At 35.8% G+C, this 16,962-nt stretch overlaps 1 protein-coding gene across 4 annotated transcripts in view; it reads left to right on the top strand.

Moving 5' to 3' along the window:
- The window catches only part of FAM184A (family with sequence similarity 184 member A), a 75,915-nt gene extending 66,409 nt beyond the window's left edge, over positions 1–9,506 (top strand). For 3 of the 4 annotated variants that reach the window (XM_087817586.1, XM_087817584.1, XM_087817587.1), the window contains 4 exons: positions 2,549–2,666; positions 4,655–4,759; positions 7,193–7,395; positions 9,218–9,506. In XM_087817586.1, the coding sequence (XP_087673712.1) occupies positions 2,549–2,666; positions 4,655–4,759; positions 7,193–7,395; positions 9,218–9,299 (508 nt within the window). In that variant the 3' untranslated portion in view covers positions 9,300–9,506. Of the gene's footprint in view, positions 1–2,548; positions 2,667–4,654; positions 4,760–7,159; positions 7,396–9,217 lie in introns of all 4 variants that reach the window. The other variant, XM_087817585.1, reaches the window with a different exon arrangement.
- Positions 9,507–16,962: the final 7,456 nt, after the last annotated feature.

Raw genomic sequence — 16,962 nt, 5'->3', positions numbered from 1 at the left:
TGTTCAACGGTCAGCCTGAGTATTGTGAAACAGGGTAAGAAGCACATATTATGAAGGCTATTTAAGATATATGGACCTACACACACTTTCTCCTTCTTGTGATCAGGAAGATTAAGAGAACAAATTAAAAATCATCTTCTGTACCTCCAGTCGTTTACACTTAGACTTTGGGAAGCAGTGCTAGCTTAGAATGCCGCATGAGGCAACTGAAGAAAGGTAAAATGTTGGCAAGTGTTGGCTTGAAGTGGATATTGAAATAGTACTATGTGTTCTTCCTATTAGAATTTCAAAGGACTAATAATTCTGGAAATATATTTGCAAGTTAAATCATATTACTTGTTTTCTCCTTTAATGCTTTCCCATTTGTGTTTATGTGGATTCTGTTTCTCCAATTTAATGTTATTTTTTCCCTTTAATTTCTCCAGGTACTTTTAAATTTTTTTGGTGATGTAAAGGTATTTTGTGAAGAAGAATAACTGATAATTTTGTAGGTAAAGAATGTTTAAGCTAAATGTAAACATATGTTAGAATTTCAGTATAGAGCAGACCTTTATTATGCAAAAAGTGGCTCAGGGACTGTAACTCGTTTTAGACTCACTTTATCTAACCTTACTGTTCTAGATCAGCGATTTTCTTTTTTTAAATATGTCTTTATTGATTTCAGAGAGAGGAAGGGAAAGGGAGAGAGAGAGAGAGAGAGAAACATCAATGATGAGAGTCACTGATTGGCTGCCTCGACTGGGGATTGAGCCCACAACCTGGACATGTGCCGTGGCCGGGAATTGAACCACAGTGCTCGACAGCTGAGCCACGCCGTCCTCACTAGATCAGCAATTTTCAACCTGTGTGTGGCAAGAATGTTTTAAACCTGCAATACCTGTTTAGTCAGGTGCACTGATCTCTTTCCCCTTAGATTTCAAATAAAAAAATGACAACAGCCAACACAATAGCCATCCTGCGTGAATGAATCAAAATTATACCTAATTTTTTTGGCAGATCAGCAAAAATATATTATTTGGTAAGAATTTCAGTAATTAGTTTATGTGTGCCATGAGATGAAAAAGGTTGGAAATCGCTGTATTAGAACAAAAGATAGATATAAACTTGGGGGGGGGGTTGACGATCATCAGCAACCACATATTCTTGTTCAGCTACAAGAAGTAGTTCAAAAATCTTGTACCTTGCTTTTAATGATAAAGAAAGTACTCCAGTGACATCTTGTGGCTACTTTAGTGTTAAACCCAAATGCCTTTTTCCTTGACTATGTCACTGTTTCTCAAGCTTCTTAAAACCTTTGCCCGTAAAATAAAGTTTTGCTCATAAAATGCCATATTGTGATAAAAAGCAAGGTCATTTTTTGTTAGCTCAGTGAATCACATTTTCCACTCATTCTGCATTGTCACAAAAGAACAAAAGTAGAGATAGTGAAGCCTCACCCTGAGCTGACAAAGTCCCAGCTGATGAAGACAGTCACTTCCTAACCCCACTATTCGTCACCTTCCGCCCTCCCCACACCAAGGTTAGGACTCTAGCCTCGGGACTGGGTTGGGAGCCAAACGTATTATCTCCACATCTCTATCCTGGGCTGAGTTAGAAGGAGTTTACTAAAGTTACTAACATACAGGGATTCTGGCACCCCTCTGGAGTCTGGATGGGCATGGGCACTGATTCCTCGAAGGGTGACCTTGTTGGGCGAATAAAGTTTTCCATGAATCTTCATTAACTATACTTTTATTGAGCTTAAATGTTATCCTTTTTATTCTAAAAATAATAATGGTTTTTAATTGTTCTAATTATTTAAATTTTCTAAAATTGAAAATGCTTCTAAACTAAACCAGCAGGTTCCTTTTGTTTCTTTTTAATTCTACCCTGCTCTGTATTTTAGACTCTTCAGGGCCCATGTCTCCATTGCTCATAAAACGCCTCTATTCTAGAGTCTTCAGTGGCCTTTAGACCAATTACCTTCTATTTCATTCAAGGCACACTAGGCCTAGAAGGAAATATAATTCTTCTCTTACCTGACCAACTTATTTTAGAGTATATATAGATTATCTGGTAATATAGAATTTTTAAATTGAACTTCTTATAAACCAGGAAAGAATGATGTCATGTGTGTGTCCTTTGTTTCCCTTTCCTCTGTATTTTTTCTTGTCCCTTTTGTATATGTTACCAAGTCTAATGTCATAACAATATTGTATCTGTGGTGAGTTCTAATTGTAAGCCTACATGTCCAGCTAGTTTAGTATCATTCAGCATATCATTTCTTTCACAGAGCTTATCTCACCTCAATCCCATGTACTCTTGGAATGGCATGAGTGAGTTATTCAAAAAAGTAAACTGCAAAGCCTTTAATATCATCTACTCCCGGAGAGTCTTTAATAACACTGTAGCTCTTAAGGCAATCTTGTCATTATCCTCAAAAGTTTTAAGGAAAAAGTTCAGTTTTAAGTATTTGTGTGTATTCAACTGGACTAATATGAAAAATGTAGGTTTTACAAAAGAATGTGTCTGAGTCATCTTAATGAGCTAAAGATTTTCTTATTTTTAGACTAGAAGAAATGGAAGAAAAATATCTAATGAGAGAATCAAAACCTGAAGATGTACAGATGATTACAGAATTAAAAGCCATGCTTACAGAAAGAGACCATGTCATAAAGAAACTAATTGTAAGATATTTTGTTTTTGGTGTAACCATGTAGTAAATCAAGAGACTGTTGATTGGGAAGACAGGGGGAAGCATTTTTAAGTAATGCTAAACAAAAACTGAAAGTATAAAATATGCGCACTTTGATTGAAAGTTTATTAAAATGTTATGAACAAGGGAAATAAATTCTAAGTAATTTTAAAATTTAAATTTGGTATTAGGATAAGGAGATTGTGCCTCTTTTTTCAATATTTTAGTACATATCAAGTGTTTAATAATATATCATTGTCAATGTACAGTTAATATACCCTTGAGGTGTCTGTATTGTACATGCAGAATTAGAATTGGATAGTAAAGAACAGTCAACACATTCATGCATTGGTCTGCATTGTAGGTTAGTCATGTTAATTTCCTAAAGTGTGTGTCCCAGGAGGCACCCCATGGAAGAAAGGTGCCATGATGTAGCCTGAGCCACAGGCTCTCTTGAAGAGTCTCAGTCCGCGTTGAGGTGTTAGGAGTTCTGAGAAATTCATCAGGGAAGAAAATACAGACTTAACAATTACACTGCTTCCATTAAAGCCACTAATCCTTAAGAATAAAAAGTACGCATGTTTTAAACTTCATAAGACATTGCAGAGTCTTCTAAATTGTATGTTCTGATCAATAATTAAGATACTGCTTTTTACTGCCTATAACAAATGAAAAATCTTTCAGAGTAAAACTAGAAATAGAACACTAACCATTCCTATTTGCTCATCAATCCCTTCAACTAATAACTTTGGACATTAGCATGCAAAGAGAGCCTAAAAGCACTTATTTCTGAAGGCCTTTTACCTTAACATATCCCTTTTAGCATTCTAGACCTCGACAGCAAGTCTGTTGTCTGGGTCTAGACGTTCCTGCCACAAGCAGCAGGTAGAACTGGGGTTCGTAGATGAAGCGGGCATCGGAAAGATGGAGCATGTGCTGTGCTGCTTCAGCCCACTAACCACCCCCTTCTCCCAGCATTGAGAGCAGGAGCACAGGCCTCACAGATTGTTGTCTGATAGCAGTAGATTCATGGAAAATTAGCTTACATTCCATACATGAAATTAGCAAGTGTACTACGTGTATGTCATCTGTGGTCCATAGAAATAGCTATTGATTTTCTAGTTCTTACTGAGCAGGTGTAACAGATAAAATTGTATTTTTTCCTCACAACAGAATAGGTATTAGACCTCAGAGTAAAGTTAACTTTACAAAGCAACACAGTTGGTGACAGAGCCAGGCATCAATCTAGCCAAGGGTTGTTCCACACTCTTCCTACTACACCCCAATTCTGTGGACTGGGAGGCACATGGGCTGAAATTAACGATGGAACCGCTAGTGGTAACGGAGAGGGAGATGAAGAATCTAGTTCTGCTAGAGCACAACCCTGCCTTTCACACACTGTTCCATTTCCTATGTTTACTTCCTCCCGTCTGGTGGCTCAGTAGCACAGGTTGTTGGGGAAGGCGAAGGCGAAGTGTTTGTCTCTCTGTGGGCCGTTCACTTTTTCTCTGTTCTCCGGTTACCACCGCTGTCATGCATTGATGTCTCAGAGAGCAGCTTGGACAAGATCACATACCTTTCCAGTACTCAAGAATAACAGTATATCCTAGTGTCATCTTCATATGTGGAAACAGCTCAACCATGCACACAGCTCCACAAATGCAGGTTAAGCCGGTTCAAATTGCACTGTCAGCCCTTCACAACAGAGATGGAGCAAATAAAACATTTGGACCCAGTCTTAAGGAAAAAGGTATTAAAGGATAGAGAAGAGTCCCGGAGCATAGGGTTTAAAAGATGTTGAAAACTTACCTACCAGCAGTCTTTAAGACACTGGCAATCGGGTTGAGAAATCTTTGAGCAAGTTATATAAATCTTCATTCAGGTTTTTACTACATTTTGAATGAAATGGCATTTATACAATTAAGTTGTTCAATATTCAACAGAAATTGTTTAAGAGATGTTTGTAATTCTTTTGCTTAGGAGGATAATAAATTTTATCAGCTGGAATTAATCAATCGAGAAACTAACTTCAACAAAGTGTTTAATTCAAGTCCTACTGTTGGTGTTATTAATCCATTGATTAAGGTACGTGCTATACACACAGTGAAATAGGGATATGGTTTAAAACTTGATGACATTTTTATAAAATATTTAGAGCAGCATGGGCTGAAGCTTCCAAAAGATGTTATCCTAAATTTAATAATCTAGGACTAAAATCTATGAAATCTTTATGTATTAGTTTTCAGAATGAGACTCCTATAATCATTTATTTGTTGATAATACTCCTTAAAATAACATCTTATTAATATTATAAAACTTTGGTGCTATCATTTTGTTTTTCATATCTCTAAAGAAAACTAACTTCTAAGTCTCCTCAAGATAACTTTCCGTCATTTCCTTAGTGTTCACCAGCCTCTGGGGTGGGGAGGTCCTGAAAGACACTCCAGCCTGTACACCCAACAGCCCTCCCGAAGGCCTGCCGTCTCAACAGACACTGGGTTGGACCGGCTGTCAGAGAAAGGCTTTACCTTTCTCAGTCTTACGACCTTTCCTTAACAATTAAAATTGAACATGACCTATTCTGATACTTGATTACTCCTTTAGGATAGAAGAGCCTTATAGATAAATGACATGGACATGGCTAAGTCTTGTACATCTCTGTACCCCAGCTTCCTATGGCTCCCACCATAGTGCTTTGGGTACAGTGGTGTTCAATAAATATCTGACCAGTTGCAAAATTGCATCACATTTCCTATAAGGTACCAAAATTATTCTAGTGATGAAAGCAAGTAATAAGGAATAAATAATTAATGTATATTGGCTTCATAGGATTACATATATTTTAGCAGAATTCAGTAGAAATAAAAGTGCTAGTGCTAAAGATATTCTTTAATTCAGATTTTATTAATTTGTACATCATGCCTAATTTCTATTAGGCCATTAGTCAGGAATTTTTGCCTTCAAAGGCCATAAAATGTCTGTGTTAAGAACATGGAATATGTCTTCTCACAAATTAAAGTGCTCCAAACTTAGATGTTTTATAAAATAGAATGACTGAAGTGGAGAGGCCTATAGCTGTATTTCTAGAGCCTAAAATATTGCCTGGCACATAGAATGCTCTCAATAAATAATTGGTGAATGAATAATAAATGTAGTTAGTTTTAGTTTTAAGTTAATAATAAGCTTTTAATTATAAAGCAAGATTATGAAACTTGTTAATACAAGATATACTAGAAATATTTTCCTTTTATTATTTATTTTATTGGAATTAGATTTTTAGCTACAAAACCATTACTATATAACTTTACCAATGATACCTTTGATTTCTTAAAATAGAAACCTTAAGGTGGTTTCATTATGCCCTCTAGTGACTTGAACAAGAAAATGCAAAAGATACATCTGAGAACTTTCAAAACTATTTTGACTCCTAAGAGTGATTTCAATTTTCACAAATAGTTCTGAAGAAAATATTATTCTTACTTTCTTTTTTCAGTTATGCTAAAACAGGCTCCTATCAGAGACTCTATGGTCATAGACTATGATAGAGAGGACAGTGTCTAGATAGTAAGATTATTACTTTGTAAGTAAAGGAAAAGGGCCTTCTTATCTATTGTATTTTTTTTCCCAACCTCTGCGGTAATTTTCCAAAAGTTATTTCATAAATTTAGCATACATTTAATTAGTAAAATATGGGAATATGCAAAATATTTTACAACATTCCCATATTTTGATTCTAGAGGTGTGAATAAAGTTAATAATTTACAAGATAATAAATTTTGATAATCTGTGATTATATTCCCCTTTTTAAAGAACAATTAAAAATAAAAAATTGATTTGTTTTATAATCTTTAAATTTTTTTCAAAAGATTGAGAGCCAATTAATGATACTACCAATTAATTGGGAACTGAAGACTTAACTATGCAGATTTAGTTTTCTCTCTTCAGAAAGATGGTGCAGTAAATTTAAGACCAAATTATTTTTCTAAGTTAACTTTAGGTCTTAAGTAGAAATGTGAGATTTACTTCAAACTACATTGCCAAGCATTTCTCGTTACTTTTTTTTCCAGGCAAGGACTGCCTCCCTTTGACAGACGGCTAAAGTTCACAGGGCTCTCTCTTATATTTATGTTTAACTTGACACCTTCTCCTAACTTTAGCCTAAATCCTTGTGGTATCTGAAAGACCTCCTCTCTTCCCCTCTGTCTTCCCTTTCCTCCCAGTATTCTTATCGCCTGGCAATTTCCACCTCCTCCGCCTCTCCTCAGGAACCGTTCCTAAAGGTTTCCTCCTCCTCCTCCTGTCTGTCCTAGCAGCATGTCTGTGAGGATTCCATGTAGATAAAAAACACCTCCAAGGACCCCCAGACCACACTTTGGGTAACACTGGTTCAATTTAGCATCCCAACTTAACAGAAAGCTTCCAAAGCTTCCCCATGCCAAATTTATATCTTCTACGATTCCTATTTTCTCATTTGTCCTTATGCAGGGACTGTCCTCACGTGTGTTATTTTTAATGCAGCAAAAGAAGAAGAATGATAAATCACCAACAAACAGGTTTGTGAGTGTTCCTAATCTAAGTGCTCTGGAATCTGGTGGAGTGGGCAATGGACATCCTAACCGCCTGGATCCCATTCCTAATTTTCCAATCCACGACATTGAGTTCAACAGCAGCAAGCCACTTCCACAGCCAGTGCCACCCAAAGAGCCCAAGACATTTTTGAGGTGAGCCCCGTCTCACCAGTGATTTTTTTTCTCTTTTTTAACTTGAGAAATTTATCTTCTTACATTGTAGAAATCTACTACTTTAAGAATAGCCTAGGAAAATTCTGTGAAATATTTTCAAAATATATTTATCACCTCTCTAGAGAACTGTTTTTTTTTACTTTTAAAAAGACTTTTTCCAGCCCAGCTGGCATGGCTCAGCCATTGAGCATCAACCTATGATCCAGGAGATCTCGGTTCAATTCCCGGTCAGGGCACATGTCCAGGTTGGGAGCTTGATCCCCAGTAGGGGGCGTGCCAGAGGCAGCTGATCAATGACTCTCTCATTGATGTTTCTCTCTCCCCCCCCACCTTCCTCTCTCTGAAATCAATAAAGATATGTTTAAAAAAAGAAAAAAAGATTTTTTCCAATTTGTTAGGCAATTTTCTAAATGCTTAAAGAGGTGCTAATGTAATTCACATGCTTGGAATTTTAATATTTATGGACTCTTGCTTCACTTTTAGTATTGTCACCAATTTTTCATTAATCATCCTTATTACAGAACTTAAAAATTTGTTTTAATTTAGTGGCTTTTATTTGTTTCTTATATGTTTATTTTTTCCCTTTCTTGTTTACCAGGCTTACTTATAAATATATATGCCTATTGCCAAAGTAAAAAATACGTAAGCTCTGGGAACTTAATATATGTAAGCAAAAAATAAATTTAGAAAAAAGTTTTTAAAATTGACATCCCAATTTTAAGTTATCTCAGAATTGTTGATTAAATGCATTAACAAATAAAATTTAAACAAAATCCAGTTGTCTATCCATTAAAGATTAAAGTCAGAAAGTAGTCATTTTGTGCTTAACTTACTATTACTTATTTTGTGCTGCTTTAAATTTATTTACTTTTTAACTTATTTTTACTAATTCTTAGCAGTGTCACTAGTAATAGTCTTACAGGTAGACTTTCTTTTTCTAGGTTAAGTGATTAATGACATAGTTAATAACTAATTATTTTAAATAGAAAAAAAATCACAAGAATAAAAAATAGCCAAGTACACCTTTGATTGTGTCTCCTGCTAAATATTTTGTGTTGCTTATTTCCCCCCGTGCATGGGTGTGTTCAGGTATCAGTAAGATGCATGTGCATGAGCTCAAGGAACATGACTACTGGAGTTGCCATTACACATTGTTGCGTGCCTTGTAATTTCCCCCAAAGACGGTAGGGATGCTTTCATTTTCTCAACTAGCCCAAAGAATCTTTAGTTTAACTTAAGTATAAATTATATAACTTTGGAAATGGAGGGGAAATTGAATTTTTAATGCACTCCTCTCCCCTAGAGTACTTGCTTATGGAATTATGAAATGAAAGTTTAATATAAATATACTATAGTAAAATACCATACTGTGGTTTAATTAATGTAGTTACATTTAAGGACACATCTGTATGAATCAAGTGCTGTGTCAGATTCTGAAATTAACTAAAGAAAAGGTACTGAAAGAGGAATGTTATCTTGTTCTCTCTTATTCCCCCATGCCTGAATTTTTTTTATTTTTTATTCAAAGGTGACATTATTTTCCTCAACGGTTTGATTTTGCTTTTTGTAATTGTTGTGATGTGGCTCCTCCTGAACTGACTTCATCCAAGCTGCTGCTGCACTCTCATGGCCTCATGGAGTGGAGAGCTGAATCTAGAGTAGAGTAGCAGCAAATCTTTAACGCGCATCTTCTAACACAGGGAACCACTTGGTCATCCACGCTGATGTTTTATGTGCTTTACCCTTCATTTTGCAAAAGAGCTTAATGCTGGGTTACATGTCTCTCTTTTTATGAATTCAGTCCTCCTCAGAGTGAAGCTTCCCCGGCGGCTTCTCCAGATCCCCAGCGCCAGGAGTGGTTTGCCCGGTACTTCACATTCTGAAAGAATTGGGTTGGCACAGCTCTGAGTGGACTGTTACTAAGAGCATGACCTTACATAATGAAGAACAGGCCTTCCTATGTCAAACACTGTGAACGAGAAAGTATTTGTCTCTCCGATCTGAAAATGCACTGTATTACCTGTGATATTGGAATCATTCTTATGCGGTACTATGTTATGTGTGTAATTATAATAGTTATTTTTAATTGAGATGGAAGAGTCTTTAACCTTTGTAATTACTGCATAATAAATTTTGTTAGAACAAACAATAATGCTTTTCATTTTATGCTTTTCATTTTTTTCAAGTAAGTTTAATTTTTTAAATACATTTTGATTCCAGGTAAGACTTGCCAAAAAGTTTTACTGCATAATTATTATAAAATACTAAATTATTTGGTTTCAGTAATCATAACAAAATCAGGATAGGCAAGTATGTTATCTTACTTTGTTCAATTACTATGTATAGGTATAACTAAACTGTATTCTCTAAACTTACAAGGCTAGAATGAAAAATTTATGGAAATTGTGAATACTGCTGACTTATTTAGAGCGTTACAAGCTCAGGTTGTTATTTGTGCTTCTGATGCCTGGCTATAAATCAGAGGTTCCCATGAGTCCCTCCTTGGGTTCAGTTAATTTGCTAAAGCAAGTCACAGAACTCAGGATACCCATTTACTCACTAGATTACAGGTTTATTACAAAGGATATTAAAGGATACAAACAGCCAGATGAAAACAGATAGGGTGAGGGTCCCCCCTCGTGGACTTTAGGCCCTAGCTCAGTGAAATGTGAAAGTTTCTTGTTCCCAGCCTGCAGTTCTCCAAATGCAGTCCTTTTGGTTTTCTATGTAGGCTTTATTACATAGGCATGATTGATTAAATTAATTGGCCACTGGTGATGGAACTCACCAGAGGCCAAGGGGTTCCAACCTGCTAATCACATGGTTGGTTCCCCTGGCAACTAGCCCCCATAATTAGGTGGGGTCCAAAAATCACCTCATTAATATAACAAAAGACACCTTTATGGCTCTCATCACTTAGGAAATTCCAATCCTTCTTAACCTCTTCCAAAACACTGAACAAGAGGGAATAATTCCTAACGCATTCCCAAATTGGGAATTAAGAAGTAAAGTTGTCACTATTTGCAGATGACATGATACTGTATGTTGAAAACCCTAAAGATTCCACAAAAGAACTATTAGAAACAATAAAAAATACAGTAAAGTTGCAGGATACAAAATCAATATACAAAAATATGTTGCATTCCTATATACTCACAATAAAATATCAGAAAGAGAAATGAAGGGAACAATCCTATTTACAACTGCAACAAAAAGAATAAAGTACCTAGAAATAAACTTAAAAGAGGTGACGAACCTATACACTGAAAACTTATTATAAGACATTGTTGAAAGAAACTGAAGAAGACATAAGAAATGGAAAAATATTCCATGTAAGAATAAAAAAATCAAAGGGTAAAGTTTTTAAAAATTAAAGTCATGTCAAAGCAGTACTATTTCCAGCATTTATTGACAATGTGTCGAGGACTGTTTTAGAACTAGTTATATGGGGGGCGGAGTCCTTGCTTTGTGGAGCTTATATTCTTGTGGGAGGAGAGATGAGCATTCCAGGCAGAAGTAACAGCCAATGCAAGGTGCTAAGGCAGAAGAGAACCAGGAATGGCTTAGGATCAGCATTGCTGCTATAATGGAGTGAGCACAGGAGAGTAGTAGGATATACAATGAAAAAAGATATTTAAAGACTAAAATAAAGTCATAAAAACAAACATTTTAGTGATATGACAAAAATTCAATTCAACAAACATTACTCAGCCTCTTCAGGTGGAAAACACTGTTTTAGGAGCTTCAAAACCAGCCAAATTTCCTGCTTGCATTTTACCAGAATGTAAATTATGAAATAAAATGGAATAAAATAATAGACAATAGGACAAAAATAGAAATTAAGAATTATTGTAGTACCATAAAATAATTTTAAACTACACAAACATTTATGTAAATAAAACAATAAATGATTCAAAACGACATAATTATCAATGTGAAAGATTAAGTGGTAGAGGAACATGTTAAAAGTAAAAGAACGGAGATAAATAGACCATGCTAACAATAAAAGAGCAGAGGTAGCTATATTAATTTCAGACAAAGCAGACTTCAAAGCAAGGGAAGTTATCAGGGATAGAGAGGGGTATTACATAATGATAAAGGGGTCGACATGCCAGGAAGATATAACAATCTTTAATATGTATGGGCCTCAAAATATGTGCGGCAAAACTGATAGACTGCAAGGAGAAACAGATGTATCCACTATTATAGTCAAAGACTTAAACACCCCTCTATAGAAATGGACAGGCCCAGCAAGCAGAAAACCAGTAAGGCCATAGCTGAACTCAACACCACCATCAATCACGTGGATACAACGGACATCTATAGACCACTTCATCCAACAACATCAGATTACATTCTTCTCAAATTCACATGGAACATTCAAAATATACCACATTCTGGGCCATAAAACACACCTTAAATTTTTTAAAAATAGAAATCATACAGTGTCAGCTCTAAGACCACAATGGAAGTAAACTAGAAATTAATAAAAAGCTGAAAAAAAATCACAAAATACTTGGAGATTAAGCAACACACTTTTAAATACCATATGGGGCAAAGAAGAAATCTTAAAATTTTTAAATATTTTGAACTGAAAATGAAAACAATTTATTAAAATTGGTGAGATGCAGCAAAGGTAGTACACAGGGAAATTTAGAGCATCGAGTGCATATATTAAAAAAGAAGAAAGATCTAAAATCAATTATCTAAACTTCTACCTTAGGTAACTAGAAAAAGAAGAGCAAATTAAATCCAAAGTAAGCAAAAGGAAGGAAATATTAAGAAAAAGCAGAAATCAATGAAACAGAAAAGAGGAAATCAATAAACTCAACAAAACCAAAAGCCAGTTCTTTGAAAAGATCAATAATATTGATAAGCCTCTAGCCAAGCTAAGAAAAAAAGAGAGAAGACACAAATTACTAATATCAGAAATAAAAGAAGGAATATCACTACAGGTCACAAGGACATTAAAAGGATAATAAATGTTATAAACTCTACACCCACAAATTTGATAATGAAGATAAAATGGACCAGTTCCTTGAAAGACAATCTGCTGAAACACACAAGAAAAAATAGTCTAACCAGGCCTATATCTATTAAAGAAATTGAATCAATAATAATCTTCCAAACCAGAAAGCATCAGGCCCATGGGTTTACTTGAATGCCACTAAACATTTAAGGACAAAATTACACCAATTTTCTAAAATCTCTTTCAGAGCACAGAAAGAGGGACTACTTCCAAACGCATTCTTTTAGGCCAGCATTACCCCTCATACCAAAATCTGACAAAGACATTACAAGAAAAGAGAACAGTTATCTGTCATGAATAAAGATGCAAAATCCTCAACAAAATATTAACAAATTGAATCCAATGATATTAAAAGAATTTGGCACCACACCAAGTGAGATTTATCCAAGGTATGTAAGGCTGGTTCAACATTTGAAAATAAATTAATGTAATCTATCACATCAAGGGGCTAATGAAGGAAAATCACAGGATCATATCAAGAGATGCAGAAAAAGCACTTGACAAAATCATAGGGGGTTGGGGGAGGTATAAGAGGGTATGGGGGGATAATGGTGATGAAAGGAGACGACTTGGGGTGGTGAACACAATACAATATACAGAGGATGTATTATAGAATTGTATATCTGAAATCTATATAATTTTATTAACCAATATCATCCCAATAAAAAATAAACATTCATGGTAAAAACTCTGAGAAAAGTAAAAATAGAGAACTTCCTCAACTTGATAATGCACATCTACAGAAAAACCAACAGCTAACATATTTAGTGGTGAGAAACTCGAAGTTTTCCCACTAAGATCAGGAACAAGGCAAGTTTGTCCCCCCTCATCACTGTTTTCAACAGCATACTGGAAGTCCTAGCTAAATGCAAAAAGACAAGGAAATAAAAAGCATACAGATTGGGAAGAAGGAATAAAACTATCTTTACTCACAGATGCCATGATGGTCTATTTAGGAAATCTAAGGGAATCTACAAAAAAACCCTTCAGCACTAATAAATTATAGCAAGACTGCAGGATACAAAGTTAATATGCAAAGTCAATTGCTTTCTTATATAATCGCAATGAACAAGAAATTGAAATGAAAAGCATGTTACCATTTACATTAGCACCCCATCAAAGGAATAGTTAGATATAAGTCTAACAAAATATGTACAAGATCTATACCAAGAAAACTATAAAACTAAGATGGAAGATATCAAAGAATTAAATGGAAAGATAGCTATTCCATGTTCATGAAAAGACTCAATATTGTCAAAATGTCAGTTTTTCACAACTTGATCTATAGATTCATCCCATTCCAGTCAAAATCCAGCAAGTTATTTTGTGGAAGTTGACAAACTGATTCTAAAGTTTATATAGAGAGGCGAAAGACCTGGAATAGCCAACTCAATATTGAAGGAGAACAGAGGACTGACATTACCCAACTTGAACACTCACCATAAAGCTACAGTATTGGTATTGGAGAGCATGGTATTGGTGAAAGAATGGACAAATAGATAAATGGAACAGAGCAGAGGGCCCACAAATACACCCATGTAAATATAGTCAACCGGTCTTTGACAAAAGAGCAAAGGCAATACAGACCTTCAACAAACAGGCATAGATAGTCCTTTCAACAGATGGTGCTAGAACAACTGGACATCCACATGCATAACACAAAATTTAGATCTCACACGCTTCACAAAAATTAACTCAAAGTGCATCATAGACTTAAGTGTTAAACACAAAACTGCAAAAGTCCTAGAACATAGGAAAAAATCTAGATACCCTTGAGTTTGGTGATGTTTTTTTTTTAATCCTTATCTGAGGAAATTTTTTCCATCACTTTTCAGAGAGAGTGGAAGGGGGAGGGGGGAGAGAGAGAGAAACATCGATGTGAGAGAGACACATTGAATGGTTGCCCCCCCCCCCATCTGGGGCCGGGGATTGAGCCTGCCCTTGGCTGGAACAGAACCCAGGACCCTTCAGTCTGCGGACCAACACTCTAACCACTGAGCAAAACCGGCTAAGGCTGCTGATGACTTTTTAAAGTACACCACCAAACACACAATCCATGAAAGAAACAACTGATAAGCTGGACTTGTTTAAAATTTAAAATCTGCACTGTGAAACAGAATGAGAGTCCTGGCTGGTGTGGCTCAGTTGGTTGAGCATTGTCCTGTGCACCAAAGGGTTGCGGGTTCGATTCCTAGTCAGGGCACATACCCAGGTTTTGGGTTTGATCCCCAGTGGGGGGCATGCAGGAGGCAGCCAATCAATGACTCTCATCACTGATGTTTCTATCTCTTTCTCCCTCTCCCTTCCTCTCTCTGAAATCAATAAAACCATATTTAAAAATAAAATCAATAGAGTGATTATGATTTTTTTAAACAGAATGAGAAGACAGACTTATCAAATACAGATTATTTGCAAGACATAATCTGACAAAGTACTCTTAAAATTCAACAATAAGAAAACAAGCAACCTAACGGAGCATTGGGGAGAAAAAGGGACATCTGTAATACTTTAAACAAAAATAAAAATTAAATTAAAAAAAGGAAAAAAAAAAAACAAGCAACCTGATTTAAAAATGAGCAAAAGACCTGAGATGGTACCTCACCAAAGATACACAGTTATAAAAAGTAACCATATGAGAAGATGTTCAACATCTTATGTCAGAGAAATGCAAAATAAAACGACAATGAAGCACCATTATGCACCTATTAGAATGACTAAAATCCCAAACACTGACAACAAATGCTGAAGAGAATGTGGAGCAGCAACAGGAACTCTCATTCATTGCTGGTGCGAATGCAAACAGATACTTTAGAAAACAATTTGGTAGTTTCTTACAAAACTATACCATATGATCCAGCAGTCATGCTCCTTGGTATTTACCAAAAAGAATTGAAAGCTTATGTTGCATCAAAACCTGCACATGGATGTATATAGCAGCTTTCTACATAACTGGCAACACTTGGAAGGAGCCAAAATGTCCTTCAGTGAGTGAGTGAATTCATCCAGATAATGGAATATTATTCAGCAACAAAATGAAATGAGCTATCAAGCCATGAGAGACATGGAGGGACCTTAGATGTGTATTACTAAGTGAAAGAAGAGGATCTGAAAGGCTATCCATCTATTGTATGACTCCAACTATAGGACATCCTGGAAAAGGCAAAATTATGAAGATCAGTTGTTGCTAGGAGTTAGGTGAGAGGGCAGGATGAATAGAACACAAGATTTTTAGGGCAATGAAACTATTCTGTATACTACAATAGTGTATATATGTTACTGTATATCTGTCAAACCCCACAGAATGTACACCAACAGTGAAACTACTGTAAACCATGAACTTTGAGTGATAATCATGTCAATGTAGGTCTATCCATTGTAAAACAATGCACCACTCTGGTAAGTGGATGTTGATAGTGGGGTAGATTGTGGGTGTGTGTGGGAGAGTGGGTATATGAGAACTCTGTACTTTCTGCTCAATTTTGCTGTGAACCTAAAATTGCTCTAAAATTATTTATTTTTTATTTAAAAAAATAAATTTTAGCCCGTCTGGCATGGCTCAGCAGTTGAGGATCGACCTGTGATCCAGGAGATCAAGGTTCGATTCCTAGTCAGGGCACACGCCCAGGTTGTGGGCTCGATCCCTGGTGGGGGGCCTGCAGGAGGCAGCCAATCAGTGACTCTCTCATCATTGATGTTTCTCTCTCTCTCCCTCTCCCTTCCTCTCTCTGAAATCAATAAAGATATATTTAAAATATATATATACAACTTTTAAAAAATCAATTTTATTTCTATATATTGGAAAGGAACAATCAGAAATTAAAATTGAAAATATCATTTACATAGGACCAACAAGTATGATTTCCCCCTCCCACATGATTTTATCTGAGTTAGAGGTAGATTTACAAAAGATCAAACATAGTTGAGATATATTACGTATTTAACACCTCAATAAATGGTGGAGGTTTACTTTGTTCAAACGTCGTAATGACTCATTATTGACATGTAAAGTCTTCCCATATTGACTTATAGATGCTATTCAACCCCAACAAAAATCCCAGCTTTTTAACAGAAAATGACAAACTGGTTTTAAAATTCATACGGAAACACAAAACCGCTTTGAAAAAGAACAAAACTGGATGCAAAAACTATCTGATTTCGACTCATTCATTATAAAGCTACAGTAATCAAAGACAACGTGGTATTTTTGTAAAGATAGACAAGTAGATAGGGCCACAGAATAGGAAAGTCTTAAACCCACGCATACAAGGACAACTTATTTTTCACCTAAGTGCAAAGGCTTTTCAGTGGGAAAAGGATAATTCAAGAAATGGTGCTAGCTATCCACATGCCAAAAGAGTTACCTGAGATCGTATTTTCGCATGCACACAACCAGCTCAAAGTGGGTCCTCTGCGTACACATCAACCTTCGCTCTAAAGCTTCTAGAGGACACAGGAGCAAACCTTCGTGGCTTTGGGTCTGGTGGAGTTCTGAGCCCAAACGCAGTCCGGACGCTCCC

This window comes from Miniopterus natalensis, chromosome 5 (genome assembly GCF_054644295.1).
Source record: "Miniopterus natalensis isolate mMinNat1 chromosome 5, mMinNat1.hap1, whole genome shotgun sequence".
Taxonomy (NCBI): Eukaryota; Metazoa; Chordata; class Mammalia; order Chiroptera; family Miniopteridae; genus Miniopterus; species Miniopterus natalensis.
This window is presented reverse-complemented; position numbering and strand designations above follow the sequence as displayed.